Below are 12,126 nucleotides of genomic sequence, written 5' to 3' on the forward strand. Positions count from 1 at the left end.
TCCCACCTATGAGGCCATAAAATAAAAAACAAGCTAATTAATTTCAAGATACAACGGGGATACAGGCATTGGGTAAATGCTCCTGTTCCAAAATGGAGAAATTGGCCAAAACAAAAGAGCTACAGGCTGCATGCAAGTCCAAAACCCAGCAGGGCAGTTATTAAATCTTTTTTTTTTTTAATTATACTTTAAGTTCTAGGGTACATGTGCACAACGTGCAGATTTATTACATATGTATACATGTGCCATGTTGGTGTGCTGCACCCATTAACTCGTCATTTACTTTAGGTATATCTCCTAATGCTATCTCTCTCCCCTCCCCTCACCCCACGACAGGTCCCTGTCGGTGTGTGATGTTCCCCACCCTGTATCTAAGTGTTCTCATTGATCAATTCCCACCTATAAGTGAGAATATGTGGTGCTTGGTTTTCTGTCCTTGTGATAGTTTGCTGAGAATGATGGTTTCCAGCTTCATCCATGTCCCTACAAAGGACACGAACTTATCCTTTTTTATGGCTGATAGTATTCCATGGTGTATATGTGCCACATTTTCTTAATCCAGTCTATCATTGATGGACATTTGGGTTGGTGCCAAGTCTTTGCTATTGTGAGTAGTGCCACAATAAACATATGTGTGCATGTGTCTTTATAGCCGTATGATTTATAATCCTTTGGGTATATGCCCAGTAATGGGATGGCTGGGTCAAATGGTATTTCTAGTCCTAGATCCTTGAGGAATCGCCACACTGTCTTCCACAATGGTTGAACTAGTTTACAGTCCCACCAACGGTGTAAAAGCATTCCTATTTCTTCACATCATCTCCAGCACCTGTTGTTTCCTGATTTTTCAATGATCGCCATTCTAACTGGTGTGAGATGGTATCTCATTGTGGTTTTGATTTGCATTTCTCTGATGGCCAGTGATGAACATTTTTTCATGTGTCTGTTGGCTACATAAATGTCTTCTTTTGAGAAATGTCTGTTCATATCCTTTTCCCACTTTTTGATGGGGTTGTTTGATTTTTTTTCTTGTAAATTTGTTTAAGTTCTTTGTAGATTCTGGATATTAGCCCTTTGTCAGATGGGTAGATTGTAAAAATTTTCTCCCATTCTGTAGGTTGCCTGTTCACTCTGATGGTAGTTTCTTTTGCTGTGCAGAAGCTGTTTAGTTTAATTAGATCCCATCTGTCAATTTTGGCTTTTGTTGCCATTGCTTTTGGTGTTTTAGTCATGAAGTCCTTGCCCATGCCTATGTCCTGAATGGTATTGCCTAGGTTTTATTCTAGGGTTTGTATGGTTTTAGGTCTAACATTTAAGTCTTTAATCCATCTTGAATTAATTTTTGTATAAGGTGTAAGGAAGGGATCCAGTTTCAGCTTTCTACATATGGCTAGCCAGTTTTCCCAGCACCATTTATTAAATAGGGAATCCTTTCCCCATTTCTTGTTTTTGTCAGGTTTGTCAAAGATCAGATGGTTGTAGATGTGTGGTATTATTTCTGAGGGCTCTGTTCTGTTCCATTGGTCTATATCTCTGTTTTGGTACCAGTACTATGCTGTTTTGGTTACTGTAGCCTTGTAGTATAGTTTGAAGTCAGGTAGCATGATGCCTCCAGCTTTGTTCTTTTGGCTTAGGATTGTCTTGGCAATGCAAGCTCTTTTTTGCTTCCATATGAACTTTAGTTTTTTCCAATTCCGTGAAGAAAGTCATTGGTAACTTGATGGGGATGGCATTGAATCTATTAATTACCTTGGGCAGTATGATCATTGGTAGTTATTAAATCTTAAAGTTCCTAAATAATCTTCTTTGACTCTATGTCTCATATCCAGGGCATGTTGATGCAAGGGGTGGACTCCCATGGCCTTGGGCAGTTCCACCCCTGTGTCTCTGCAGGGTACAGCTGCTTTCATGGACTGGTGTTGAATGCCTGAGGCTTTTCCAGGTGCACGGTGCAAGATGTCAATGGATCTACCATTCTGGGGTCTGTAGGACAGTGGCTGACATGGTTTAACTCTGTGTCCCCACCCAAATCTTCTCTTGAATTGTACTTCCATAATTCCCACATGTTGTGGGAGAGATCCAATGAGAGATAATTGAATCACAGGGGCAGTTTCCTCCATACTGTTCTCATGATAATGAATAAGTATCATGAGATCTGAAGGTTTTATAAAGAGGAGTTCTCCCACACAAGCTCTCTCTCTTTGCGTGCTGCCATCCATGTAAGACATGACTTGCTCCTCCTTGCCTTCCACCATGATTGTAAGGCTTCCCCAGCCATGTGGAACTGTAAATCCAATTAAACCTCTTTCTTTTGTAAATTGTCCAGTCTCAGATATGTCTTTATTAGCTGTGTGAAAATTCACTAATACAGTAAATTGGTACCAGCAGAGTGGGGCATTGCTGAAAAGATACCCGAAAATATGGAAGTGACTTTGGAACTGAGTAACAGGCAGAGGTTGAAACAGTTTGCAGGGCTCAGAAGAAGACAAGAAAATATGGGAAAGTTTGGAACTTCCTAGAGACGTGTTGAATGGCTTTGACCAAAAACCTGATAGCGATATGGACAATAAGATCCAGGCTGAGGTGGTCTCAGATGGAGATGAAGAACTTGTTGGGAAATGGAGCAAACATGACTCTTGTTATGTTTTAGCAAAGAGACCGGTGGCATTTTGCCCCTGCCCTGGAGATCTGTGGAACTTTGAATTTGAGAGAGATGATTTAGGGTATCTGGCAGAAAAAAATTCTAAGAAGCAAAGCATTCAAGGGGTGACTTGGGTGCTGTAAAAAGCATTCCTGCTCTAGATCTCTAAAGCAGGGACTCAAGGCTGCTAGTCTCTTTACTAAAGCGTAGTAAGAGTGACCTTTACTCCATTTATTTCCCAATAAGTTCCTCATCTGCATCTAATACCACCTTAGCCTGGACTTCATTGTCCACATGACTATCAGCATTTTGGTTACAACCATTCAACAAGTCTGTAGGAAGTTCTAAACTGTCTCTCATCTTCCTGTCTTCTTCTGAGCTCCTGCTTCAACCTCTGTCTCTTACCCAGTTCCAACGTCACTTCCATATTTTCAGGTATCTTTATAGCAATGCCCCACCCTCAGTACCAATTTTCTGTATTAGTCCGTTCTTACAATGCTATAAAGAACTACCTGAGACTGGGTAATTTATAAAGAAAAGAGGTTTAACTGATTCACAGTTCCACAGGCTGTACAGAAAGCATGGCTGGGAAGGGCTCAGGAAACTTACAATCATGGCAGAAGGCAAAGGGGAGGCAAGGCACATCTTTACATGGCAGCAGGAGAGAGAGTAAAGGGGAAAGTGCTACACACTTTTAAACAACCCGATCTCATGAGAACTTACTATCATGAGAACAGCAAGGGGAAAATCCACCCCCATGATCCAATCACATCCCAGCAGGTCCCTCCCTGAACATTGGGAATTACAATTCAACATGAGATTTGGGTGGGGACACAGAGCCAAACTATATCAACCTCTTAGCCATTTGTATGTCTTCTTTTGAGAAATGTCTATTCAGATCTTTGCCCATTTAAAAATCAGATTATTAGATTTGTTTTTCCTATTGAGTTGTTTGAGCTCCTTATATATTCTGGTTATCAATCTCTTGTCAGATGGATAATTTGCAAATACTGTCTCCCATTCTGTGGGTTGTCTCTTCACTATTTTGTTTCCTTTGCTGTGCAGAAGCTTTTTAACTTGATATGATCCAGTTTGTCCCTTTTTGCTTTAGTTGCCTGTGCTTATAGGGTATTACTCAAGAAATCTTTGTCCAGTCCAATGTCCTAAAGAGTTTCTTCAAGGTTTTCTTCTAGTAGTTTCATAGTGTGAGGTGTTAGATTTAAGTCTTTAATCCACTTTGATTTGATTTTTAATCAAATATATATATATATATATATAGAGAGAGAGAGAGAGAGAGAGAAAGAGAGAGAGAGAGAGAGAGAGAGAGAGAAAGGTAGGGTCTTGCTATGTTGCCCAGGCTGGTCTCAAGTTCCTGGCCTCCAGTGATCCTCCTGCCTTGGCCTCCCAAAGTGCTGGAATTATAGGTGTGAGCCACTGGGCCTATCCTAATTTGATTTTTGTGTATGGTGAGAGATAGGGGTCTAGTTTCATTCTTTTGCATATGGATATCCAGTTTACCCAGCGCCATTTACTGAAGAGACTGTCTTTTCTCCTACATATGTTCTTGGCACCTTTGTCGAAAATGAGTTCATTGTAGGGATCAGGCATGGTTGCTCACATTTGTATTCCCAGCACTTTGGGAGACAAAGGCAGGCGGATCTCTTGAGGTAGGAGTTTGAGACGAGCCATGGCCAACATGGTGAAATCCCATCTCTACTCAAAAATACAAAAATTAGCCAGGCATGGTGGTGGGTGCCTTAAACCCAGCTATTTGGGAGGCTGAGGCAAGAGAATCACCTGAACTTGGGAGGCAGAGTTAAACCAAGATCACACCCCTGCACTCCAGCCTGGGCAACAGAGCAAGCTCCATCTCAAAAATAATTTTAAAATAAACAAAAATTTAAAAATAAGAAAATGAGTTCACTGTAGGTGTATACATTTATTTCTGGGTTCTGTATTCTGTTCCATTGGTCTGTGTATCTTTTCTCATGCTGGTACCATGGTGTTTTGGCTACTGTATCTCTGTAGTATAATTTGAAGTCAGGCAATGTGGTTCCTCCAGTTTCACTCTTTTGCTCAGGATAGCTTTAGCTATTCTGGGTCTTTTGTGGTTCCATATAAACTTTAGGATTGTTTTTTTTTCTATTTCTGTGAAGAATGTCATTGGTATTTTGACAGGGATTGCACTGACTCTGTAGTCTGCTTTCAGTAGTATGGACATTTGAATAGCATTGATTCTTCCAATCCATGAACATGGAATATCTTTCCATTTTTTGTGTCTTCTTCAATTTCTTGCATCAGTGTTTTATAGTTTTCATGGTAGAGATCTTTCACTTCTTTGATTAATTCCTAGGCATTTTATTTTATTTGTAGCTGTGTAAATGGGATTACTTTCTTGATTTCTTTTTCAGACTGTTTACTGTTGGCATACAGAAATGTTACTGATTTTTATGTGTCGATTTTGTGTCCTGCAACTTTACTGAATTTGCTCATCAGCTCTAATACATTTTTGGAACAGTCTTTAGGGCCTTCCAAATATAAGATCATATCATCTGCAAACAGGGATAATTTGACTTCTTACTTTCTATTTTGGATGCCTTTTGTTTCATTCTCTTATCTGATTGCTTTAGCTAGGACTTTCAGTACATTGTTGAATAACAGTGGTGACACTGGACATCCTTGTTGTGTTCCAGATCATAGAGAAAAGGCTTTCAAATTTTCCCCATTCAGTATGGTTCTAGCTGTGGGTCTGTCATATATGCCTTTAATTATGTTGAAGTATGTTCCTTCTATCCCCAGTTTTGTGGGGATTTTTATCATGAAAGAGTGGTGAATTTTTTCAAATGCTTTTTCAGCATCAATTGAAATGATCATTTGGTTTTGTCCTTCATTCTGTTTATATATCACATTGATTGATTTCCATATGTTGAACCATCCTTGCATCCCAGGGATAAATCCCACTTCGTTCGTCATGATGAATTATCTTACTAATGTATTGTTGAATTCAGTTTGCTACTATTTTGTTGAGGATTTTTGTATCAACATTCATCAGAGACACTGGCCTGTAGTATTCTTTTTTTGATGTATCTTTGTCTGGTTTTGGTATCAGGGTAATACTGGCATCACAGAATGAGTGTGAAAGTATTCCTTTTAAAGGTATGTTTTAAGTGTGAAAGTATTCCTCCTCTATTTCTCAGAATAGTCTAAGTAGGATTGGCATTAGTCCTTCTTTGGAGGTTTGGTAGAATACAGCAGTGAAGCCATTGGGTCCCAGGCTTTTCTTTACTGGAAGACTTTTTATTATGGCATCAATCTCATCCCTTGTTATTGGTCTGTTCAGGTTTTGGATTTCTTCATGGTTCAATCTCAGTAGGTTGTATGTGTCTAGGAACTTACCCATGTATTCTTGATTGTCCAATTCATTGACATATAGTTGTTCGTAGTAGCCTCTAATGATCCTTTGAATTTCTGCAGCATCAGCTGTAATGTCTTAGTTTTCATCTCTGAGTTTTTTCATTCAGGTCTTCTCTTTTTCTCTTAGTTAATCTGGCTAGAGGTTTGTAAATTTTGTTTATCTTTAAAAAAAAAAAAAAAAGTTTCAGGCCGAGTACGGTGGCTCATGCCTGTAATCCCAGCACTTTGGGAGGCCTAGGCAAGCAGATCATGAGGTCAGGAGTCCAAGACCAGCCTGGCCAACATGGTGAAATCTTGTCTCTACTAAAAAAATAGAAAAATTAGCTGAGCATGATGGTGCGTGCCTGTAATCCCAGCTACTCAGGAGGCTGAGGCAGAAGAGTCGCTTGAACCCAGGAGGCGGAGGTTGCAGTGAGCTGAGATCACACCACTGCACTCCAACCTGGTAGACAGAGCAAGACTCCGTCTCAAAAACAAAACAAAACAAAACAAAACCACCAAATTTTCATTTCATTGCTCTTTCGTATTTTTTTTTTTTTTTGCTTCAATTTCATTTATTTCTGCTCTGATCTTTATTATTTATTTTCTTCTACTAATTTTGCACTTGGGTTGTGTCTTGGGATTTTGGGTTTGGTTTGCTCTTGCTTTTCTAGTTCTTTAAGATGCCTCATTAGGTTATTTGATATACACACACACACACACATATATATACACATATGTGTGTGTGTGTATATATATATATATATTTTTTTGAGACAGAGTCTTGCTCTATTGCCCAGGCTGGAGTGCAGTGACATGATCTTGACTCACTGCGGCCTCTACTTCTGGGCTCAAGCAATCCTCCAGCCTCAGCCTCCTGAGTAGCTGGGACCACAGGCGTGCACTACCATGCCTGGCTAATTTTTGTATTTTTTGTAGAGACAGGGTTTCACCATGTTGGCCAGGCTGGTCTCGAACTCCTGAGCTCAAAGAGATCTGCCTGCCTTAGCCTTCCAAAGTGCTAGGATTATAGGCATGAGCCACTCACTGTGCTCGGCCTGATGATACATTATTAATCCTTATACAACTCAGTGTTCTTCTATAATAGCTGAAATCATTCTGTATAGCAGGATTTGTCATCCTGAGTTCATCAAACCAGAGTGTGAAATGAAGAATTTCTGCAAACTCTTTAGCAAAAGTCTATTTTTGCACTAGATGCTGGGTGGGAGAACATGGGGTACTTGTCAAGGCTCTCTGAAGACATTTTAATGCTGCTTCTTACTGCTGAGACAATTCATAAGATTTCTTTAATTTGCCTCCCAGTGGAACAAATGCACCCCATGCCTTCTCTTCCAACTTCTCATCTGCTGGCTGCTGGATTGCCTCTTGTATTTTATGGTCATCTCCTCTGTATGACTGCAAGTCCTCCAAGATGCCATTTGCATCTTTCAATACCACATTCACCTAATTATAAATTTCCTTCTCAAAGACTCTGTAGGCTGGGCATTTTCAGGCACTGCTCATAACTCTATCCTTATTCTTTTATCCTCCTCTTGAACCTCCAATTACTCGGCCCCTCTCCTCTGCCCTCGAGGGGCTGACCTGCACAGACGGCTCCTCAGCAGTGCTAGGGAAAGCCCCAGGCCTGGAGCTAGAGGGCAGTGACACTACGACTAGGAGACCCTCCAAACATGCCCCTGTGGTGAACTGTGACAAAAATATTACCGTTTGTGGAGCACATATTAATGGCACAACAGACCCCAAACATAAATCACCCCATTCATTCCCCACAACTCTTAAGAAAATAAATTCATTGTTTTAAAATATCATTTTCTCTTCTCTCTGTCTTGTTCGTGCATGAGAGCACATGCATATAAAACCACAGCAAATATAGCTATCCCAACAGTATACATTCCCTTAGAAACCCAACTTAATAGCAACTCCTTTTCTACCCCACTTTTTTTTTTAATATTAAAAGTTAGGCATTTGCAGGCACAGAAAGACAAATATACTATGTTCTCACTCATTATGTGTGAGCTAAAAAGCAGAGACTAGAATGACAGTTATTCTATCAGAAGCTGGTAAGGACGTGGAGACACAGTGGGGATGTACAAAGTTTTAGATATAAGGAATAAGTTTTAGTGTTTGATAGCATAGTGGGGGGACTATAGTTAACAACAATATATTGTACATTTCAAAATAACTAGAAGATTTGAAATGTTCCCAACACAAAGAAATGATAAATGTTCAAGGTGACAGATAACCTAAATTCCCTTATTTGATCATTACATAACGTATGTATGGATCAAAATACCACATGTACTCTATAAACATGTACAAATATATTATGTATTAATTTTAAAAGTTGGGCATTTGACTTTGAACCTTTTTGGAACTTTTGCACTTTCAACTTACGAGAAACCGTCTCCTGCTTTCATGCATCTCTTCTCTTTTCTTTTCTAGTTTTTTTCTCATTTCAATTTCATATAATGCATTCTGTCGCTTTATTTCTTCGGCATCTTTTTCTTCACGCTTTTTCCTTCTTTCTTCTTCTTCCTCATGTTCCTTTATTCTAAAGCAAAAACATAATTATAATTGAGAACAAAGCAGAAAAATAGGCTATATTTTTAAGAAATGAATTCAGTTCCAACCTGGAATGAGCTGAAGCCGCAAGGAAGTTGTGAATTTCTTTGGGGGAAAAGAACAGACATTAAACAGCAGTGATTAAAACTAATCCAATCTTGGTTAACCTAGAATTGGCAATACTTTCCTTGCCTCAAAATTTATTTCATTTTTCACCCAAGTAAGTTCTTTTCCTTTAGAAAGAACCAGTTAATGGGATGACAGTAAGAAGAAATAGTGACATTATTTTACAGAAAGGTTCCTAATCCCTAGTGCTTCCCAACTTCAGCCCTAGATGATGCTATATAAGCTGTGGGTCTAGCCTCTCAAGGAATGCAGTTTGATGGAATGAGAGGAAGAACGGTCTCCTTACTCAACTGACCACTTGCGTTGTAATTCTTTCTGTAGCCAATACTGACTAGCTGATAATTTCTTCTGAGTGGTCAGCCTCCCTGGCTGTCTTTCCAAACTTATGTGTGAGTTCCTCAGAGATCCCTGAGGGTCCTCCTCACTGCAGAGCCCTGATCTGAGTGATTTAGCTCCAGCTCCATCTCTTCAACTCACCCCTAAACCCCACCACCATCACTACCAGGAGCTCCCACTCTAAGTAGTTTAGTAAAGACTCCAGGTCTCAAAGGCCTCTCATCCGGCAGCCAAACCTCTGCATACTGGCAAGACAGCACAAGTCCAAGTTGTCTCCTTGCCCATGGAAAATCCATGCATCCTTGTTAGCCAATCAACAATATACAGGCTTTCTCACTACTCTATCTGCCCTCTCTCTCGCTCTCTCTTTTTTCCTGAAAAGGTAGGCACAGGGTAGGTCAACAACCCACCTAAATAGATGAATGACTAAGGAATAAACCTTTCTTTCTTTAAAAATTTTTCTTCTATAGAAATGGGGTCTTGCTATGTTGTCCAGGCTGGTCTCAAACTCCTGGCCTGAAGCAATCCTCCCGCCTCAGCCTCCCAAAGTGTTGGGATTACAGGAATGAGCCAATGTACCCAGCCAACCTTTCTTTCATATGCACCCAATCGAGAAAACATTTTTTACTGGAGTCCCCTCACTCAGCTTTAGGGAAGGGAAAATTCCCTTCCCCTATGCCATGGAGGACTATACAGTTAAGTAAGCCAACAAGTTTACTTTGTTACTGTTAAGCCAATTCAGGACAGGAGATTCCTACTTGATTCATCTGTGCAGAATAATAAGCTTTAGAGTCAGAGTCACTCTCTTTAGGAGGAGGTAATAAAAAGATCACTGTTGGTCAATGCTAAACCAGGTTTATGATTGCCCTAAAAAAAAAAAAAAAAACTCAAGGCTGGGCGCAGTGGCTCACGCTGTAATCCCAGCACTTTGGGAGGCCAAGGTGGGCAGATCACCTGAGGTCAGGAGTTTGAGACCAGCCTGGCCAACATAATGAAACCCCATCTCTACCAAAAAAAAAAAAAATTTAGCCAGATGTGGTGGTGCCCACCTGTACACCCAGTTACTTGGGAGGCTGAGAAAGGAAATCGCTTGAACCTGGGTGGCAGAGGTTGCAGAGAGCTGAGATCACACCACTGCACCCTGGCCTGGGTGAGAGCAAGACTCTGTCTCAAAAAAAAGAAAGATTTGAAGAACATTATAAAAAGAGATTTATCCAATTCTAAAAACAGAAGCTTTTGAAATTTTTAAATTGCTACTTTTAAGGGAAAACAAGATACTTTAAAATTTTTCAACTTTAGCATTTCTTAGCAAATCTGGAAATTACTAACATTATAACTATGCATCCATTGGATAATTTGTCATTTCAGCAAAAAAATTACCTATTCTAAGAATAACAAAAACGTCTCTAATGTCAGTTAAAATATAATATATTGCCAGTGACTTACACAATAATTTACAATAATTAAAAATTTAATTCGCTGTCAAAAGAGACTTTCTCCTTAGTTTGGGTAGTTTGAATAGACTTGTCATCCACATGCCATTAATTTGGCTTAATGCAAAGTTAACTTGCTGAAGTAAATTTGAGATCCTCTAGTTCAAGGAAGAAATACATAACATTCATATCATTACTTCCAACTCCCATTCCCAAAGCAGATGTCAGCCACCAACACAAAACTCTTTCCTGCTGATCCTTGGTCCTTCTCAAACAATGCATTGGGCAGCCTCTACCAGGAAATTAGAGCTGAATATGTCAACGCCTTGCTCTCCTTGAGTAGGCTCCTTGCTATCCTTGATTCACATTCTGAAGGTTCCAAATCTGTACTTATCTAGCACAGATCTGATTCTTGGGCTTACATAGATGTTGCACAGTTTTCCTGTAAAAGCAGGAAAGACTACTACCCAAAATTTGGTTCAGATGTCCAGACTGATGACATTACATCCCAAGAAAACTTGGTAGAAAGTATTACTCACACGAGGGACTCCTGGGAAGAGCTGGGCAGGCACAAGTAGGTCTTGATTGCTTTGGACAAAGCAGAGGGAGTGGGTTTGGGGCCTTTATTAATGGCTAAGAGGTGGGACTGAGGAAAAGTTTCTGAGCAGGAGGGATTTAAATTAAGTACTGGTGCCAAAAGAGGAGGAGGAGAGTTCCAGGACCCTTCTTATCAGCCTGTACAGATGTAGGGCCAAAAGGGAAGTGAGAGTGAGGCCTAAAAACGAAGTCAGTAGTCAAACATCCAAACCGAGTTCTCTCTCTCTCTCTCTCTATTACAATAGACAAGTTTGATTCTTTCATTTTTAAAAATTGTTTTTTGAGAGAGGGTCTCACTCTCTCATCCAGGCTGGAGTGTAGTGTTGCAATCATAGCTCACTGCAACCTCATAGCTCACTGCAACCTCAAACTCCTGGGTTCAAGTGATCCTTCTGCGTCAGCCTCCCAAGCTGGAACTACAGGTGTGTACCACCACACCCAGCTAATTCTAGCTTTTTTTTTTTTTTTTTTTTTTTTTGTTTGAGAGAGAAAGAGAGAGTTGTTGCAGGGGAAAGATGGCTATCTGGGTATTAGCATGGGGGTAAAAGAATTTGCCAAGACAATTGTAGATAAAGAAAGGCAGCCTTATTAGAAAAAGTATAAAAATACATTGCCAGTGAGGCAATAAGCAGCCTGCAAGAGAGAGGCTGGCGGTGAGGAAACAAGGCTTGCTGGAGATTTTATAGGATAGTGTTTATGCTGTATGCTGAGGAGGGCTTTATGCAGTACTGATAACACCAAGGTTGCAGTGAGCTTACTTGCAGGTGGCTGGTGGTAGTTGAGCACAGGAAGATTGTGAATTATTTGTGCAGAAGGGCTATGTGTCCTGAACCAGGAAAAAAGGCAGGCTTGTAGCTTATCTGCATCTTCTGTTTTGCTTTTTCTCGCTCCCACCAGCCCGACTACTTTTCTCCAATTAGGACTCCACAGGGGTCTCACTATGTTAACCAGGATGCTCTTTGAACTCCTGGGCTCAAGTGATCCTCCCCGCTTGACCTCCCAAACTGCTAGGATGAT

The 12,126-nt window shown here is 40.3% G+C and overlaps 1 protein-coding gene across 9 annotated transcripts in view; it reads right to left on the reverse strand.

Moving 5' to 3' along the window:
* CFAP210 (cilia and flagella associated protein 210) overlaps positions 1-12,126 on the reverse strand; it is a 56,656-nt gene that overhangs the window by 15,116 nt on the left and 29,414 nt on the right. For all 9 annotated transcript variants that reach the window (XR_012421201.1, XR_012421202.1, XM_074009415.1 and 6 more), the window contains one exon: positions 8,450-8,606. Coding sequence is in view for 6 of the 9 variants with exons in the window: in XM_074009415.1 (XP_073865516.1) it covers positions 8,450-8,606 (157 nt within the window). In the remaining 3 variants the exon portion in view is untranslated. The remainder of the gene's footprint in view (positions 1-8,449; positions 8,607-12,126) is intronic.

This window comes from Macaca fascicularis, chromosome 12 (assembly GCF_037993035.2).
Source record: "Macaca fascicularis isolate 582-1 chromosome 12, T2T-MFA8v1.1".
Taxonomy (NCBI): Eukaryota; Metazoa; Chordata; class Mammalia; order Primates; family Cercopithecidae; genus Macaca; species Macaca fascicularis.